The sequence below is a fragment of the Balaenoptera borealis genome (assembly GCF_965194805.1).
Source record: "Balaenoptera borealis genome assembly, chromosome: 15".
NCBI classification, from domain to species: domain Eukaryota; kingdom Metazoa; phylum Chordata; class Mammalia; order Artiodactyla; family Balaenopteridae; genus Balaenoptera; species Balaenoptera borealis.
Genome location: NC_138871.1, coordinates 72,585,147 through 72,605,395, shown reverse-complemented (window position 1 = coordinate 72,605,395; position 20,249 = coordinate 72,585,147). Strand labels below are relative to the sequence as shown.

Sequence of the window (20,249 nt, the reverse complement as noted above, 5' to 3'; positions counted from 1 at the left end):
ATTCACAGATACAGAGGGCTGACTATACAGCCGACTATACAGTGGACCACATTTCTCACTTCTGAAGCATCCTATGGTACCCCACCCAGGCTCATGGCTCCCTTCATCTCTTCTCCCCAACATCCACCATGTGCCACCTGGTTTAGTAAATAGCCTCAGAAGACGGCTGCCCTCCATTCCTTCCTTCCCTGTATGTACATATCACCCTCATGTCAAGGGGTAGAATCAATTTCCCCTTATCTTGCACCTGGGTTACCCTTGTGATGTGCTTTGACCAATAGTGATGGGTCTAGCCTTTAAAACCTCTGATAGTTACCACTGTCTCCCAGACACCACCATGCTGTGAGGAAGCCCAAGCTAACTACTTGGAGGGGTCACTGGAGAAGCTCCACGGCTTTAGACATGTGAGTAAGGCCTTCTTAGAGCTTGCCAACAAAGCTGTCAGCTGAATGCTGGCACTGAATGAAATAGCCCAGGCATCCAAGAGAGTGACCTCGGCCAGTGCCAAGTGAGGCAGAGCAGCATCCAGCTGAGCCCAGTCAACCCACAGAATCATGACATAAACTGTTATTGGGGCTTCCCTGGTGGCGCAGTGGTTGGGAGTCTGCCTGCCGGTGCAGGGGACACGGGTTCGAGCCCTGGTCTGGGAAGATCCCACATGCCGCGGAGCAACTCGGCCCGTGAGCCACAGCTACTGAGCCTGCGCGTCTGGAGCCTGTGCTCCGCAACAAGAGAGGCCGCGATAGCGAGAGGCCCGCGCACCGCGATGAAGAGTGGCCCCCGCTCGCCGCAACTAGAGAAAGCCCTCGCGCAGAAACGAAGACCCAACACAACTAAAAATAATAAATAAATAAATAAATAAATTTATTTTTAAAAAAAACTGTTATTGTTTTAAGCCAATAACAGTTGTTATTGTTTTAAGTTTTGAGGTTATATGTTATATAACCATGGATAACTGAAACAGGGTAAATGAAGGAATACGTGTGCAGTAATGCCACTGAGAAACGGGCCATCCCACATTAGTGAACTTCCTAGAGAGCTGAAATGTAATCCTTATTTGTCCAAACGTGTTCTTATCCATTTCTGACAAAAATGTTTTTAGAATGCAGTATTAGACCCCACTTTATACTAACTGTAATTTAATATTCTCTTGAAGTGGGCATCATGATTACACATATTGGTTACTACAATGTCCTGTAATGTAACAATGCCTCCTAAAGGTGTATAAGGAATGTCGGCTGCAACACTGAACCCCCAGACAGTTCTCTGCTCCTTGATCAGCGGCAATACTCCTGCCCCAGGAAACACCTCCTCGACCCCCATGTTGTTCCTTCTGATGGTTGTGGGTGGAGAAACTAAAGACCCAATCCTGGCGGAACTGTATCTCAACAGACTCTTATGGAAGATCTTTTATGACTGCAGAAGAGAAGGAACTCTGGAATCCCACTGACCTAGATTCGAACCCTGCTCCTCTACCTTCTAGCTATGTGGCTCCGGACAAGCCATTTCACTCATCACACATTTCAGTTTCCTCATCTGTAAAAAGAAAATACTTTCTACCTCTTGCTGGAAAATACTTGACTGAAATACAGCAAGAGTTCAGTAAACTGAGTACCTTGTCCATCCCCATGTTCGCTGGGTTTCCACCTAGGGGTAATCTCTGAGCTCACACGTCTGAGTGTCGGTCAGGACTGTACCCACGGTAAAGTAGATCATCACGAGTGCGTATGTTCATGAGGGGACAGCTGGGGGTGGGCTGAAGGTTTATTCGGCGTTGGAGCACCCTACTGGGATTCACTGCACATTGATGAAGAAATTGCAGAATAACCTGGAGTCCTAGCAATTCTGCCTCTTGGAGATTTCACCAGACCTTGACATGGAGACTGGTGCCTGGACCTGGCCCCACTGACGCGGCCCTCTCCAGAAAAACCCAGCTGATGACGAAGTGTTGATTTAAAATAATAAACATGAGGACTCTGATGTGCATGGCAAAATGTCAGTGAAATCATGTGGGCGAAAGGTGGGACCTAAAATGCATTTGCACGAGGATGCCAGACTGGAAACACTCTGTTTACACACAGATAAGGATCAGAAAAGGCCCCAGAGAAATGTGACCAGGGGAAGCACTGAGGGGGGAACTTTCTGCAAAGTTGTTTACATGTTCAATAATTGACTATTCTTCCCCCACGTGCAGCTGGATTCGATGGCCTCCTGGTCCCCTTCTGTGCATTTCCTTATTATTCCGGTTCCTACATGATACCCGTCTGCACGCTTTTTGTAGAGGATGAGCCATCTGTGGGACAGGGGCAGAGCCCAGGGCCAAAGGACCAAGAACTGGGTTGGCTTTGCCCGCTCCCAGCCTGTGTCCTGCACACACGCCTCAGCTGCTCAGAGCCCCAGGCTGCTGCCTCCCCGCCCAGCTCCTGTTCCTGCTTCCCCCACTCACTTCTCATACACTCCTGGCCACGTTCCCACCAAGAACATTCTGTCACAGGCTTCTCCCTGCCCTTGCATCCAATTCCCAGGGGGAAACAGAGGGGCGCTTCCTATGATATTTTAGGTCCTCCCACCTCTTGGCACTGTTCCTCAACACTGCTTATAGCAAAGGCATCTGGGGGCAGCCAGAGATGCAGGAAGGAGGCCCAGATGCCAGCTTCCAGAGAAAAAGAGGCTTTCAGGGAAGCCCCCCGTCTCTCACACCCACCATCCCACCATCTCACTCACCAGTGATCCCTCCCCAGTTACCCAGCCCCTCTGTCTTCTCTCATCCTCCTGAGTCTCAGTTTCCTCATCTGTAAAATGGAGCCAGTAACACCCAGGATTAATTGAGATGATGTGTATGAACTTTAGCTCCAGTCTACAGACAGGGCATCTGAAGCATGAGCTTCCTCACACCCTCCCCGCTGAAGCCCCCCGGAGCCGAATGTTCATTCACTGGGCGAATGATTTGCTCTGTGATTTGTAGGTGTGAAAGGAATCACTCATCCACTGCTCTATCATGTTCTAATTTGTGAATAAAGGTCTGAACAGGCTAGTAACTCCATGAGAGAGTTTTGCCCCTAAATAGCCTTTCTGCTGTGAAATAAAGCTATAAAATATTTTTCAGGGGTTCCTCGCCCCTAACTTGCCACAGTCTCATTCCTTTAAGGACCCTGTCAGAAGCTAACAGGTGTCTGTGGGCACATGTGAGGGTCTTGGGAGCAGCCACGGGCCACAGGAATGTTCCCTACCTCGGCTGCATTTTCTCCCCACTCCCATCTCCCCCTTCATCCTCCCCCATCAGCAGCTGCCTGGTCCTGCCCTCGACCCCCTCCTGCTTCATCAGCTCACCCCTTGGGCAGCTCGGGGTGAGTAAAAGGCAAGCTGGGCCAAGAGCCAGGCAAGGGGAGGGATGTGGGAAAGGCCTGCCGGCTGCAGCTTGCTCCTCCCTCCCTCCAACCCCACGCCGCGCTCTCCTCCACCGCAGCTTCCGAGGACATTATCTGATGGCCTTCAGTCCCAGACCCCACAGGCTGCAAGGCCCGTACCTGTTGCTCAGTTAGAGCCCCCCATTCACTGATAAACGAAGCCCCAGCATCGCCCCATCCCACAGCCCCGGACTCCACCTGCTCTTCAGGGGGAACCCGGACCTGCCTGCCTCCCAAGAGAAGAACCCAGGCAGGGCAGGCTGTGTGGCTTGTCTCTGACACTTCAGGCTACGCTGAGGCCCCTGTGTCCTTCTGTCTTTCTCCCACAGAGCCAAGTATGGGTTTGAGGGGATGAAGTGTGCAGAGGAAGAAGACTTGGGCATTGGAAAGGTTCCTTCGGTGCTGCCGGTGACAGCAGCACTCACAAACCCCCAGAAACCCAGTGTCTGCTTCGAACTGTGCAACTGGGTTCATCCCCCCACCGACCCAGAAGGGGGTCCCTGGCTGGAGCCAACAGGTGACGGGAGAAGAGAAAGAAAAAGGGAGTCTCTGGGCAGAAGAAAGCAAAGCAAGGAGGTGCCGGGGGCTGGTGTTACTCTGACTGTTGGGGGGAGAGGGGGTCTGGTTGCCGGTTCTCACGTCCCTGTCCTCCAGCCCCTGCCCCCTCCTATCCCTGATGGTGCCCCATGCCGGGAGGTAACAGGGGACCAGGGGAGCCGCAGGCAGGTGAGCGAGCTTCATTCCACGGCCGGGGGGAGGTGTCTAGGTGCTCTCTCCATGGCAACACGGGGCCACAGAGGGCTCAGAGTTCCACCGTATTCTGAGAGACCAAATGCAGGGACACTGTGACTTAAGACTTCGGTGGGTGGGCCTGGGAACCCAGGCACCTTTTAAAAAGTCACATGATGGGACGTCCCTGGTGATCCAGTGGGTAAGACTCCACGCTCCCAATGCAGGGGGCCCAAGTTTGATCCCTGGTGGGGGAACTAGATCCCACACGCATGCCTCAACTAAAGATCCTGCATGCTGCAACTAAGACCTGGTGCAGCCTAAATAAATAAATATTTTCAAAAAATTATTAAAAATAAATAAATAAATAAATATATAAAAAGTCACATTAGTCCCAAACAAGTGACTCAGAAACTTGTGGAACACAGCCCACTGAAAGCTGGGGCCTCCTGCATTCTATCTTGGGCTCCCAAATGGACCTTGAGAGCCACCTCTCCCTCCCCATCTAGTCCCAAAGCTGCATCCAAGGCACTGCCTCCATGTCAAGGTCACGCTCTCCTGAGATGCTAATATTGCTATTCTTGATTTACTTATTTTTCTATCTTTTTTTTCTGTTTCCTAATCTTTTGGAGTTTTTGTTTCTTAGCAGCGCCCGAAGGACACCAGCAATCAAGGGTTCAGCCTCTTAGGCTCCAGTGGGGAGCATTTCTGATTTGCTCCCTTCATGGGCAGCAAAGCATACGGGAAATTCATGTGGTCCAGGGACCCTGGCAGAGAGGAAAGGGCTAGAAGTGACCGTTCAGTAAAAGGAAAGGGTTCAGAGTTTGATCCCAGGCCCCAGAGGCTGCCATGCCCACCTATCTGCCCCCAAGCTGTGCTTGTCACCAATTCCTGATTGGAATGCCTCTCACCATTCTTGCCCAGACAGCTTCCACCAGGGCCCTCAGCTGGCAGCGGCACAACCTGAAGTTCAACAACCAGGAAGTCAGAAGGGGAATGGCAGGCTGTCACCCTTTACGCATAGGGCATTGGGAGAAAAAGGGACCTTTCGGTGTGCCTGCACCAATCCGTGTGCACCAGCCCAGGGCTGGGCCCCTGCAGCATCAAGACACAAAGCTTCTGTGAGAGAGGACACTGTGTGAGCCAGAATGGGAAAACAGGAAGAATATTGGTCCAAGAACTAGGAAAAAGTTAAAACAGAGGAAAAACCTGTGTTTTAATCTAACTAAGCGGGAGGCAATGGGACGGCCCCACAGGGTTCTTGCATCAACCACCAATGGCACTGCTGCGCCCCTGGACACTCAGCCCCCAATCCCAGGAGACTAATGACTTTGGCCAAGATGGCTGTAGCAGTGTGATGTAGTAGCAAGAGCACTGAAATGGGCATCTAGAAATGGACATTCCAGCCGCTGACTGCCATAACTAGCTGTGTGGCCTTAGAGAGGTCACTCTCCATCTCTGGGCTCATATATAAAATAAGCAGGTAGCAGGTAGGACGCACAACTGTGGAATTCATTGACTCTAAGCCCTGTGGACCCCCTGCCCCCAGATAGGTTACCAGATAATAAGTGCAGAAGGCCAGGAATCACATCTCCCGATCTCTGTAGCCCCTCAGAACCTACTCAGGGTCTTGGCACCCAGTGGGAGCACAAGACTACCTATTAGTTAAGTTGAGGCCAAAATTTCGCCCCTTCCACAGGAAGGCATCCTCCGGAACCAGCAGACACCCCCTCACTGTGGCCGGCGACCCTGCCCCCAACTGCATCCCCATGACTTGCCTTCTGTGGGGAGACCACCACTCCCTACATCATCTAACTGCTCGGGCACCCTGAGCTCCCAGCAGAAGTGGGATTTACGACAATCACGCAGTCCTTCACATCTCCTTATTTGAGGTTACCCACAACCTTTGATCTTGATAACAACCACTTTAGGCAGGCCAACTCTGTCTCCATTTGATAGAGGGGCACTGAGTCCACACACACAGTCTCTTGCCGAAACCAGTCAATGACAAGCTAGAGACCAGAAGCCAAGGGCACCCTCTCTCCCCACAAGAGGTCTTCCCGGCAGAGGTCAATGACAAAGACAAGGCTGCCTCGCTCAAGACCAGGCCCAAGCGGGCCTTCCTGCCACCCACGCGGGCTGCGCCCAGGTGACAGAGTGGCCAATGTCCGGAAATCCTCCAACCCCTAAGGCCAACCCCAGACAAGCTCTATTGCAAAGCCAGGGGTTGAGGGAGAGCTGGTCCTTCCTGCACAGGCAGATGAGAACCCCAGACCATGACCTCTCCCCCCCGACATTCTGACTCAAGGGCAAAGAAAACAATGCCACCCCCACCTCCAAAACGGGCACCACCTCAGCTGAGAGCTGCTGGGAAGAGAAACCGCTGGGTGGGACAAAAGGCTGGACTCACCTCCCTCAGCAACTGCATCGCCTTCAGCCCGTCCCGCTGCTGCTGGGCCACGGTGACCCCCAAGACGAGCGTGTGCACGACGCAGGAGACCACAGAGATGATGACGATGGGGCTGAGGCTGAGGGGCAGCGTGATGAAGAAGGAGAAGACAAAGAAGGCCTGCCAGCCCACCGTGTCGCTGGCTGCATGGGCGCGGGAGAAGTTCAGGCCCAGGTAGGAGAAGATCTGGGCTGTTATCAGTAGCCACAGCAGGTAGGGCACCACTTTCCGGGTGACCCGGTTGGGGAGCAGCCCCTTTTTGCAGAGCACAAAGAGGATGATGTCCAACACCAGCCCGACCCCGGCCACGGCAAGGGGAGCCAGCTTGTCACTGGAGAAGACCACCGCGCACATGACCACCACGTAGCAGTCGAAGAGGGCCGCGAAGACCACCAGCACCAGCAGCGTCTCGTGGCGCTGCCTCTTGAAGTAGGTCTGGTACAGGTTCTCCAAGGACTCCGGCACGAAGGTCAGCCGCATGAAGCGAGGCAGGCACAGGCAGGATCCCGAGTTCCGGACAGAGATCTCATGGGTCCGGCCCACCCCGCGGTCAGGGTCAGAGGGCAGGCTGACGGAGTACTCGGCGGAGTACTCGGCTGAGTACTCAGGATCGGAGAAGCCCTGGGTCCTCGGCATCCTGGCTGGTGTCTGCTTCTACTGGCTCTGGAGAAGCGGGCGGGGAACAGAGGAAGGACTCTGGAATGGGCCACCTACCAGGGCTCTCGGGGACCTGGGAAAGGCTGATGGCCGGCCCCCTCAGGCAGGAACACAGAGCTGGCTTCCCCGGCACAGGCAGCGCTGACCATCTGGAACTTAAAAGGACATCGCTGAGTAGAAGCCCCTCCTCCTTCCTACCTGTGCTTTCTCCACGACCCACCCCAGCCGTCCTCAAAGAATCCTTGCTCCAAGAGGCTCCAGAACCAGGGCCGTTCTCCCGCCACCCCCAAGCTCACGCCACCACCCGACCACACACACTTAGTCCTGTCCGCCCAAACACTCCGTCTCCTGTTTCTGCCTATGGACGGGCCTGGCCACCTCTCCATCCGTCGCACCCTTGGTCATCTCGTCTCTCTCAGTCCCCGACTTCCTCACGTAAGTCTCCTCCAGGCCCAAGCCTTAGAAGGTCTAGATAAAACATGCTAGAAAGGAACCAGAGCCATCCTGGGGGTTCCCGAATCTTCCTCTGTTTACTTCGTTTCCCACCCAGCCCCTTGGCCACTCGGGCTCCCCACCTCGGGGCACTGTTTGCCCTCCGGAAGGCTGGCCCTGCCCCTCCGTTTACCTGTGCGGGAACTCGGGAGCCGCGTGGTCCGGGCCGGTCCCCTCGCGGGCTGCGAGGCCGAGTCACGCGTGCAGCGGGAGGGGACAGGAGGGCTCAGCGCGCCCGGGGGCTGCTCCCCGCGGAGCCGCGCCGCCTCGCCGGGGCGCGACTCTCCCGCCGTCAGGCCGGGAATCCGGCCGGGAGAGGCGCAGGGCTGCCCCTCAGCATCCACAGGCGCCCGGCCGCAGGAGGAAGGAGGAGGAGGCGGCGGCGGCGACGGAGGCTGGAAAATTCGGGGGCGCCCGCCCCTAGCGCTGCGGCTCGCGGGGCCGGCGTGCGCGGCCGGCCCCCTCCCTCTGGCCCCGCAGTGGTCGCGACGGCGCGGCTAGGGGCGCACCCGGGGCCGTCCGCGGCGGGAGCGAGGGCCGAAGCCGGGGAAGCCCGCCAGCATCCTCTGGCCCGCCCGCGCGCCGAGCGGAGCCAGCCGAGTCGGGGCGCTGCGCGCTGCCCAGTGAGTCCCCGCGCGGCGCTGGCGGCTCCGGGGCCACGCGCGCTCCAGGCCCCGGGAGGCGGGCGGCGCCCCTCCCTCCCCGCAGCCGCCGCCCTCTCGGCGAGCGCGTCCGGAGTACGGGGGGGTGGGGTGCGGGGGTAAGGCGCCCGGCTCCAGACCCGGGCCGGCGGGGGGAAGGAGGAGAAGCGTGAGGAGGAGCGCGGGGGCGAGTTGCAGGGGCCCTGGTGGCCCCACGCTCCGACACCGGGCGGCGAGCTGGCGGCGACGGCTGCGTGGAAGCTCGGGGTGGGCGGCGGCAGGAAGGATGGGCTAATCAGCGCCTTCCCCCCGCAGGCCCGTCTCAGAAGATAAAAGCCCGGGACGTGCCCTCCCGCAGGTGAGGCGCGCTAGGGGCATCCCGGGCGCCCCCTCCTCTGCCGCAGCTTCCTTCCGGGCTCGGAGAGGCGGGGGCTGAGGCTTGGGGACGGCTCCCCCCGCGGGTACGCCGGGCCTGTGTCCCCGCCCACCCTGGCAGCTTTCCGCAGAAGGGCCCGCAGCTGAGCCCGGTTCTTGAAGGAAGGGGGTAGGAGTGGCCCAGGAGGCACGTGGAATTGGGAGGGACCCTGCTTCAGAAAGATCTCTTGTGCACATTCCACCTGTTTGAGGCGTTTTTGAGTTTACAAACTCTGTTAAAAACTCAGATGCTCCTTTGAATGGTTAATAAGTCTTTCAGTCTCTTACACCGTAGTATAAAGTACTTTCCTTGGATTTGACAGAATATCTTGCCAAGATCAACCACGGGCTTTAGGAATTTAGATAAAGGGAGAGGAGGGAGATAGGTTGTTTTGGAGCAAAAGTAAGAATGCGGGGGAAAGAGTTGCTCAGGGACAGCCAGCAGCGTCAGAGGGTGGGCTCCCTGGGGAGGGCAGAAGATGTAGGGAAGAGAAGAGAGAAACTCAGCCATCCGGGCCCTGGATGAAGATGCCTCCTGGACCTCTTGAGATCATCCATGAGGGCCCTTTCCAGAACCTCAGGTGTCAACTCACAGACCTCAGGGAATAGATTCATCAGTGAATTGATCCTATCACAGCTGTTTCTGTCCGACCCTCATACTAATTCAGAAAAGTTCCAGCCTGAGCCCAAACTTGTCCGGGCTTTGCTTCCAAAGGTGAGGAATATAACATCAGATTTAGGAGGAGGGGAATTTCAGTAAAGCAGCATTTCTCCCCATTGTTTCGGTTTGTTTGGAATCCAAACATTTATTTTGAATTGTTATACAGTGTTAAAGGAGGCATGATTTTTATGTTTAACAAAGGGACATGTGTTAATAAAGGGGAAAAAAAGCTGATGAATACTGTTTGGGCCTGCTTGGGCACAAGTGACACCCACGTTGTGTCTTCTGTGAGTCCCTCCCCTTTTCCTGGCACACATGCCAACCCTTGGGGTTCTGGGGGGCTCCCCACTCGGCAAGGCCACGCCCAGCTCCTGGGCCCTGTGGGTTTTCTGCTGGGCCTTCTGCCGCCACCCATGCCCCAGCCTCTCCCCCACGATGCATCCCGTGAAGGAAGAGGGTTCCACACAGAGATACCCCTGGTGAAAACCCCGATCTCCTGCCCCTCCTGCCCTGACTGCTGAACTCACTGCTCCACTCCCTGCCTTCCACGGTCCTCCTCTCCTGGCCGTGGGCCCCTGTTCAGCAGAGCTGTGCTGGGAGCACACAGGATGCCCAGCCGGGCCAGGCATCAGGAAAGACCAGAGAAAACACCCCACCCCTGCCCTCGAGATGCTTGCCAGCTCTGCCGGGGCACCACGTCCACAAAGACAGACCCTCAGCTGAGCACAGGTGACCTGAAGCAGGGCCTTTCAGGACCAGAGGGGAGCATCTGGTTGGCTGGAGCCTCTGCAAAGGCTCAGCAGCAGGACAGTACCCACAGCACACTCCCGTCCCTGCTCCGCATTCTGGGTTATGCACACAGCCCTTCCCTATGGATGTGGGAAGCCCAGCAGGGCAGCTGCAGCCCCTCTCTGGGCCTCCCTGGAAGCCAGAGGCAACTGAGTGAATATTCCAGAGCAAGAGAGGTGATTGGGGAAAACGCAACTAGTCAGAGACAGGCAGTGAGGCCACAAGTCTCATCCATCTCCCTCACAGCTGCTTCTCCAGTACATGGCACCTAGTAGATACTCAAAGCAGCCGTTGAATGAATGGATGGTTTCCTTAGGAAGAAGTGGCACTTTATTATAAGTGTCCCTGAGCAGACCAACAGGACTTATTCATTGATGCTGAACATGTCCTGGTCCAGGAGAAATTAAAAATAACCACACTCAAGTGAAAACGGAGGGAGGTGCCTTCAGTTTCTAAGCTATACATTTTGCATTGTAATCTGGAGAGCTGTCATGCATTGCTTTTGTAATCAAAAGATACAGTAAATCTATCTTTAAAACACATACCCACACACACATGCACACACCCACACAACTGAAGACCATGAATGGCTCTGTGAGCGACTTGCCTATGGCACGTGTCCTAAAGTGAAGACAGAATCACGGGCTTGGGGAGAAGCTTGGAGGGCACCCCAACCCTAGCCCAGGATCCCCTCGGACAGGATACCTCTTTGCAGAAGGCACCTTTTGTTTGTATAGTTTGAGACTAGAGATGATTGCTGAGAATTAATTGTTATTGGATAAACAAGAGTGGTTTGGCACCCTGGGGAAATGTGGTGGCTCCTGAATCCAGCAAACAAGAGATCAGAGCAGGACCCTGGTGTCCTGGGGAAAGAGAAGCGGCAGGAGAGACAGTCATCAGCTCCCCTGGTGCTGGGCCCTGGGAGAGCCCTGGTTGGGGCCTTACCTGCAAGCAAAGCCTGCATGCAGGTGGTTTAATTGGGAGAGTGATTCCTGGGGAGAGAAGTCAGAAAAGCCAGTAAATACAGGGGGCTGTGCCAGAGCGGTCACTGCCGTGGGCAGTGGGGCTTGATCCCTCTGGGACCCTCGGAGGAGCCTCGCATTAGACACCTCAGCCTGTTTGGCTGGGTGGCTGGAAGTGGGGAGTATTTATCCCGCTGCTTCCCTCCCGCATTGGTTAAGGGTCACGGGTCGGTGGGTTTCCCCTCGAGTACTTCCAGGTGCATGCAAGCCTCAGGGAGGCTGAGCGGTGGGCACCTGGGCAAGAAACAGGACACTCGTGCAGTGAGGCAAGGTGCCTGCAGGGTGTACCCGCAGCAGTTGAGGAATAGATGGAGGGGCCACGAGGATGACCCGTACAGCGTCCAGACCTTCATCAACTCCTGCCAGCTCAGAGGTTTGGAGCCTTCACCTGGGGGACAGGAGCCCTCAGTCGTCAGCAAGCTCAGCCTCGGACCCTGGCCTTGGTGCTGCAGGGGACCTCAGACAAACGATTCCACCTTCCCAATTCTCAGTGTCCTTGTGGTGGGGTGACACAGACTGACCCTAGGAACAGGGGCTAATGGGCATCAGAATGGTTGGCAAATCTCCGCAGAACAAGTCAGACGGGTGTTACTGTCCATCTCCTGGCCAGATGGCCCAGCTGCTCTGGCACTGCTGTTCCAGCGTGACCCGCTCAAGGCCTGGCTGGGCTGTCATCGCCCTTGGGCTCTCCCTGTGGTTACACCTGGGTCCCTCTCTTGATTCCACTGCAGTTTTCCTCTCTGACAGCATCGGCCTGAGTGCCACTTCTTTGTCTCTTTCCTTCTCTGTGTCTCTTGGTGCTTCTGCCTCCATGTCAGGGTCTCCCTGGCTCTGCCCCGGCCTCTGGGTCACTCCTTGGACCACTGTGGATGTGTACAAGTGTATGAGTGTGTATTTGTGAGTGTATGCATACGTGTTTTGTGTTAGTGTATGACCGTGAGTTATGTGTGATGAGTGATGAGTGTGATGGGTGAGCGTGAGCACACGTGCACACTCCCGGCAGAGCTGCACTGCCCCGCCCTAGCAGGTGGGCTCCGGCCTCCCCCCCCTCCTCCTCCATCTGACACCCCGGTGCCCTGCTCCCTTCCTCGGGCCTCTCCTCTGGCTTGTGGGCGGGCAGGGGGAAGTGGAGCCCAGAGAGACAGTGAAGACCACATCCACTTTCCTGGGCTGGGGTGTTTCTGGGTCTGTCCCATCCTGGGTGTGAGCATCTCCTCAGGAGCCAGACCAGCTCTCCTGGTCCCTCCAGCCCAGCATCTGAAACAGAGTAGCTACTACATAACCTGTGGTTGAAATAACTTCAGTTTAACACTACCCATTCATCCCCTTTCACTCACTGATCCGTGCTTCCCAAAGAGCGGTGATCTTGCCTCCTGTGGGATCCTGCCTTCAGGCACTGGGGGCTGTGTGCTCTCCTTTAGCTCTATGACAGAGGTACTACTAACGTCCCCATTCTACAGGTGAGGAACAAGAGTTGACTTGCTCCTGAGCCCACAGCTAGGAAGGGGCGAGTGAGGGCTGGAATCCAGGTGCTCTAGACGGCGCACGAGTGCGGCTCCAGCAGGAATCCTCAGGAAGCTTGCGCCAGGCAGGACACTGTGATCTCAGACTCGGAGCCTAATATATGGCCAGGGGCAGCCTGCAGAATCGCGGCTCCCTGGATGTCAGGAGCTGAAAGAGACTCGAAACATTGTTCTGCTCCAGCCTGGATGGGCAAGTTGAGGCCCAGACAGGTTAAATTTGGGGCGAGCAAGACACATGCCCATGGAGTGCGAAGCAACGTGTGAATGCTGAGTAATCCCGAGGCCTCTAGGGAAATGTCACATTTCCAAAAGCACTCAAGCCCGGGCTCCTCCGAGAAGAGGCACCATAGAAATATGTGCTAACAAACCTCTCCCAGCTGCTGGGGATTAGGAGGAGCAGAAAAAGATTTTGAACAAGAGGTGGCTAGACAAGGCCCAAGCCGGCAGGAGATGGAGGCCTCCACCTCCGCGGTGCCTCTCCCTCCCTCTGGTCCCAATACCCAGAAAAACTGAGTCCTGGGGGGGGTGTGGGGGGGAGGGTGGTGAGCAGGCTGGAGGCTTAGAGAAGGGCTGGCTCAATGCCCTGGTTGCAGATGTTAAAACCTAAACCATCCCAGCAGCTGTTTCCCCGCCCAGCGCCCCATCTCAGGACTTGGTAAGCAACCTTGACCCTGCTCTTCCTCTCCCCTCCCCCCACCCATTCTCTACACCCCAACCAGGGCAATCGATCGGTCCAAATCCGTATCTGATCTTGTCGCCATCTTCTTTAAAAATCGGGTCACCAGCTGTCCCTGCCCCAGGATAAGAAGACTGCCCACCTCTGCACGTGCTAGGGTATCAAATATGATAATACTAGTAAAGTGCTCAGATGTCACTTTCCTTTGAAGTTGTCCTCAAGGAACATTGGTCATTTTTGCCTGGAGATCTGTAGTGGGTTGGATGGTTCCCCCCACCCTCCACCCTCCCCAGAAGATATGTACACATCCAATTCCCTGGAACCTATGAATGTGATCTTATTTGCAAAAAGTGTCTTTGCAAATGTAATCAAGAGATGAGATCACCCTGGATTACCCAGGCGGCCCTAAATCTAATGACAAGCGCCCTTAGGAGAGAAACACAGAGGAGAAGACAGGCACAGAGGAGGAGGTGCTGTGAAGATGCAGGCAGAGGTTGGAGGGATGTGGCCACAAGCCCAGGAACACCTGGAGCCCCCAGAGGCTGGAGGAGGCGAGGAGGGATTCTCCCCTACGGCCTCCAGAAGGAGTGCGGCCCTGCTGACCACCTTGATTTTGGACTTCTGGCCCCCAGAACTGGGAGAGAATAAATTTCTGTTGTTTTATGCCATCCAGGCTGTGGTAGTTTGTTTTGACAGCCATAGGAAACTAAGACAGGATCCACATTTCCATACCTATACTTAACACTTGCTACGATTTATTGTAATTTTACATGACTGTCACCCCAATCACTAGACTTTGAACCCAGGGTCAAAGCCTTTATTCACCTTCGTACCAGGAATGCCAGCCTCCCAATAAACCTTGCTGAATTTTAAAAAGTCAGTTGGACCCTCTTCTCCAAGTAGGGGACACGTGCCCCCCTGATACTCCGAGACAGGCCAGGAAGTGGCATTTCATTGGAACAAATGACATGTCCTAACCAGCTATGTTCTTTCAGAGGGCTGATGTGGGATAAAAGGTGGTTCAGAAAAGGATGAGATCATTAAGGGACAACTGACAAGAAGGCACGAAATAACTACCAGAAGACAGTGGTCCAGATTTAAGTAACACTCTCTAGGATTCATTCCACAAAGTTCTCAGGCCCCACGCAAAAGATGTCGGGCTGACTTACGCTCAAATTAGACACGCGCAGGTTTGTGGTTAAGCATATCCATGTGTTTCTGCAGATAGTGATTTTTATAACTATTAAATAACTCATGCTGGCATTGTTTTCCCTCTTGCATTCTTTAAAAAGATGCTGTTTACTGCTCAAGGGGTGACGGAAATAAATTAGCTACTCACTTTGCCATCCCTCTTCCAATCTTGCTGTGCCACATGGGGGATGCCAGGCACAGGCCGGCACCTTTCTGAAAGTGTTATATTCAGTGGGATAGGTGCTAAGCTTTTTCAAAACCAGACAAGAACTTGGTCCTTTTTTTAAAAAAAATTATAGCTTTTTATTTTAAAATTTTCTTTTTTCACTCTATTAAAACTCATTTCAGTGAAATGAATTCAGGGTGGGTTTAAGCAATTCTCTCACCCTTCCTCCCCTCCTTGATGCCTCTGGCTTTACATGCAACCAGCCCTGCCAAGTGGGAAGCAAGTGATGGCTCTGCTCATAGCTGAGCGAGGACCCAGAACCCCCAGTGTAAGGCTCTCTGGTCGAGATGGCTCTAACCCTTCCATTCATGAATAGCCCCGCACTACCTGCCAGCTTTGCGATCTGTTTGGACAGGAGAGCGTATAACTCTGCTCTGCTATTTTTAGCAGCTGCTAGCGTTGAGTCAGTCTTTCTGCTGGCTTGGAGCCCTCTGCTCTTTCTCGTGCTGTCAGAGACTTACTCACATCTCAGGGCAGTGAGCTCCCATGTCCCTTGCCCGCACCCCTCTCTTTATCACTTTCTTAGGGCAGGGCAGATTTTTAGGAGTCTGTATTTCTGTGCTTCTCTTAATAAAAGCTGCCCCACACGTCATTTACATTAATCTGGATGGAGCTGGAGACTTTCCATCTTGTTCACAATTTTGCATTACTGTAGCTAAGTGGGAATTCTTTTTAAGTCAAGTCTAAGTTCAAATATGCCTTTAAACAAAAATAAAAAATTTACATTTAAATAACTTTAGAGAGAATAATATAAAGGAGGATTTAACTGTTAGCTACAAATTGATACTCATTGTTCATTGTTTTTTTTTTTTTAATCCCAGAGTCTAGCAGAGTGCCTGGCATTGAAAAGACACTTAATAAGTGCTTGATGGAGGAAGGAATGCTTAGGAATAAATGGATAAATTCTAAGGTGCTTAATCGCTCTCAAGGGTAAAACTTATAATTTAACACACAGAACTTTTCTTTAATAAATTGCAAATGGTGGAGTTCTCAGGCATCTCTCCTGGGGTGTGGTCAGAGATGTTTTTGGGCAGTTGGGTTGTATTATAATTGTTGGGATGATTTCTGTCCTAAGTAACCCCAAATTTAACTCACAATGGCTTAACAGTAGAGAAAATGTATCACTTCTATAACAAGTCTTTGGATAGAACAGGTCTAAGGTTAGTTATTCGGTGGCTCAAAACCATCTTTAAGGTGCATGTCACTTTCCATCTTCTGCCCTGCCATCCTTAGGGTATCAGTTTTGCCATCACAGGCTAACTCTCCCCATGTTTGCAAGATGGCACCACAATCTAGCATCATATGCAGATACATTATTCCACAGAAGAAGAGAAACAGTTTCCTCCCACGCCCCTCTTTTTGGGAGTATGAAATTGTTTCCTGGAAGCTCCCTAGAAGAATGTCCATTATGTCTTTTTGGCTAGAGCAGGGTCACGTGCCCACTTCCAAACCAGTCACTAGCAATAGAACTGGTACCACCATAAACGGCTTCAATCACTCATGATTTACCCTGAGCCACACAGCGGAGGGAGAGACACCTGGACAACATTAGGACTCGGCCAACAAGGAAGAAGGGGGGAATGGCCAGTACTGACTCTGGTGGGCCTCAAGGGCCAGACCTGATTCCCAGCAAAGCCAACTCTCTTATCATTTTTCCAAGGAACTTCTATAAACCTGGGAAATACTTAAATTTCACCGAAGAAATTATGCCAAGCTTTTGGTTAATGAGCAACATATTTGGGTGTGAAGGGCATCCACACTTTTCTTATTTTCTTACTCTCCACTAGGCCCCTTTTAATCAACATTCAGTTGTGTTCTGTGACTTTTTTCATAATCAGTTGGGAAACATGTGGTTTCAGTTTAGCAATTCATTCATTTATCAAACATCTACTATGCTTTTATTAGGCACCAAGGACACAAAGGTAGAAAAGATAAGGTCTTCGTCTGCCAAGAAGTAATACATTGGAGAGCCCCCTGTCCTGCTGAGGAGAAAATCTATGAAATGTGCCTGGGCAGCAGAGGTGAGTCTAGAGAAATTTCAGAGGAAGAGGCATTTGAGTTGGATATAAAAGTTCAGTAAGAGTTTGCCAGGCAAAGAGGAGAGAGGAGCGAGGGCATGTGCCTTAGTCTGCTCAGACTGCTATAACAAAATACCACAGCCTGGCGGACTTAAACAACAGACATTTATTTCTCACAGTTCTGGAGGCTAGACGTCCAAGATCAAGGTACTGGCAGATCCAGTTCTTGGTGAAGGCTCTCTTCCTGGCTTGCAGACAGCCACCTTCTTGCTGTGACTTCACATGGTGGAGAGGAAGCTCTGGTGTCTCTTCCTCTCTTTATAAGGACACTAATCCCATCATGGGGCCTCCACCCTCATGACCTCATGTAAACCTAATTACCTCCAAATACCCCCAACTCCAAATACTATCACACTGGGGGTTAAGGCTTTAATGCATTTGGAGGGGACACAAACATTCAGTCTATAACAGCGTGTCTGGTCGAGGGGGGCAGCAAGTACAAAAGCACAAGGCTATGAACAGCAGACTGTGTTCAGAGAACACCAAGAAGTTCATTGAGCCTAGAGCAGGGAGGGCAGGGGCGGTAAGGAGATGGAAGCGTGGAGACAGAGGACGGGAGGAGGCTGAGTTATGCCAGGCCAAGGCAGTGTGTGCTACAGCAAAGAGCGGGGGTGCTGAAGTCAGGCCCCAGTCTGAACCCAGGTTCCACTCTTACAATAGATCAATGTTTGTTTTGGTTTCCTGGGGCTGCCATAACACATTTCTACAAACTGGGTGGTTTAAAACAGCAGAAATACATGTTTTCACAGTTCTGAAGGCCACAAGTCCAAATGAAGGTGTTGTCAAGGCTGGAGGCTCTGAGGGAGAATCCATTCTCTGCCCCTCTCCTAGCTTCTGGTAGCTGCCACCAATTATTGGCATTCCTTGGCTTGGGTCTTTATAGCTCCAGTATCTGCCTCTGTCTTCACATAGCCTCCTTTTCTCTGGTGTCTCCTTTTTTTCCCCCTTCTCTTCTAAGGGCTTGTCATTGGGTTTAGGGTCCACCCTTATCTAGGATGAGCTCACTCAAGATCCTTACCCTAATTATATCTGCAAAGACTCTATTCCAAATAAGGTCACATTCTGAGGTTCTGGGTGGACATATCTTTTGGGGACCATAAGGCAACACTACAGTGTTGTAATATTAAACAGTTTACTTAACCTCTTTCAGCACATTTCCTTATCCATACTATGGGGATAGAATATTTATCCTGAGGGATCATTTTAGAGTCAAATAAAATGCTTTTAAGTTGCTGAGGAAGTACTTGGTCTATAGTTAAGTGCTCAAGAAGTTCCGGGAACTTGGATTTTATCCTATAGGCAAAAGAAGGGTTGAAAAGTCAGTGTCTGAGCAGGGTGGGGGAAAGGGTGTTACTTCCCAAATTTTTCCTCTTTTCGAAGGCGCAGGGGAACCGGGCTGGGCCCCCTGTAATGTTGGACTCCGTCAGAGGCTTCCAAGGCAAGAACACTGCAGAGTTACAGCTGTCCCAGAAAGGTAGTGGTGGAGACAGTGAGAGTTTCAGGGTGAAATGGACACATGAAGATGGTGGGGGGTGGAAGCTGCCCAGTGCCGCTGAGCCTGTGTGAGCTGTACATCTACCTGAAAACCCAGAGTTACTTAAACAGAGTGCCTCTCTGTCGTCCTGGAGGTACTAAGGCTGCCCCAGCAGTAGAGGCATAGCCGAGGGCTGGGAGAAGTAAGGGAAATGAGTGAAATGAGAGAAGCCTGTAGACTTGCAGAAATGCTAGAGATGGGAGCAGAGGGACCTTTAAGAGACTCACTGATAAGGCAACAGAAGCCTGGAGAAGTCAGATGGTTGCCCAGGGTCACTGAGCTTTGACTGACAGACCCAGATTTTGAACCCACAATGTTCTCACTACGTGACGTGTTCTTTCCTACCACTCTGGTCAACTTAAGCAGGAAAGATTTAGTGGAAGGATGTCAGGGGACAATAAACTCTATGTTCTTTTAGAGCAGCCTGTCCTATATGAGTGGTTCTCAAACATTATAGTGCATCAGAATCCTCTTGTGGGCTTGTCCCAATACAGACTTCTGTGCCCCCAAGAATCTGGTACATAAGTCTGGGATGGGGCTCAAGAATTATCGGCATTTCTAACAAGATCCCAGGTGATGCCCACGCTGCTGGTCCCAGATCCCACTTTAAGAATCACTGTCCTACACATTTCCTCAGTTCCTGAAGCACCCACTATGCTTTGCAAATATCAGGTGCTCAATTCGTCCTTGCTGCAATGAATCACATGCTTTGGATTTAAAATACTATCAAAGACTTAATACCCACTGATGATGCTGACTGGAAGCTGCTAGTGAGTTACATCAGGTCTTCCTACCTAGTAATTTACATCATGATATAAGTGAGTTTGATTTCAACCGAACCCATCCCACTGAATACATTTTACAGAACCCCAAGCCCTGCTGTATTAAAATTCCCTGGCAATATGGTGGGTATGCGCTCTAAGACAGGAGTAAAAAGCTTTGGGGCATTGGATTAATTTCATCTGGTCTATAGGGAAAATCACAGGAAGTGAGTCACCTTTATGCCTCTAATGGAGTGAGGTTTTAAAAGTCTTTAACAGTGATTCAGCGATCAGAGAAGAAAAAGAAATAAAAGGAATACAAATTGGAAAAGAAGAAATAAAACTGTCACTGTTTGCAGATGACATGATACTATACATAGATAATCCTAAAGATGCCATCAGAAAACTACTAGAGCTAATCAGTGAATCTGGTAAAGTTGCAGGATACAAAATTAATGCACAGAAATCTCTTGCGTTCCTAAACACTAACAATGAAAGATCAGAAAGAGAAATTAAGGGAACAATCCCATTCACCATTGCAACAAAAAGAATAAAATACCTAGGAATAAACCTACCTAGGGAGACAAAAGACCTGTATGCAGAAAACTAAAAGACATTGATGAAAGAAATTTTAGATAATACAGACAGATGGAGAGATATACCATGTTCTTGGATTGGAAGAACCAATATTGTGAAAATGACTATACTGCCCAAAGCAATCTACAGATTCAATGCAATCCCTATCAAATTACCAATGGCATTTTTTACAGAACTAGAACAAAAAATCTTAAAATTTGTATGAAGACAAAAAAGACTCCGAATAGCCAAAGCAATCTTGAGGGAAAAAAATGGAGCTGGAGGAATCAGACTCCCTGACTTCAGACTATACTACAAAGCTACAGTAATCAGGACAATATGGTACTGGCAAAAAAACAGAAATATAGATCAATGGAACAGGATAGAAAGCCCAGAGATAAACCCACACACCTATGGTCAACT

The 20,249-nt window shown here is 51.9% G+C and overlaps 1 protein-coding gene across 5 annotated transcripts in view; it reads right to left on the bottom strand.

Moving 5' to 3' along the window:
* Positions 1-19,846, bottom strand: part of ADCY3 (adenylate cyclase 3) — a 100,979-nt gene extending 81,133 nt beyond the window's left edge. The window contains exons 1-2 of one of the 5 annotated variants that reach the window (XR_014234947.1): positions 7,868-19,846; positions 6,547-7,397 (exon numbers count right to left, since the gene is read on the bottom strand). Coding sequence is in view for 4 of the 5 variants with exons in the window: in XM_082357426.1 (XP_082213552.1) it covers positions 6,547-7,221 (675 nt within the window). In the remaining variant the exon portion in view is untranslated. The remainder of the gene's footprint in view (positions 1-6,546; positions 7,398-7,867) is intronic. The other 4 variants (XM_082357426.1, XM_082357425.1, XM_082357423.1 and 1 more) reach the window with 4 other exon arrangements.
* Between the last annotated feature and the right edge of the window lie 403 nt (positions 19,847-20,249).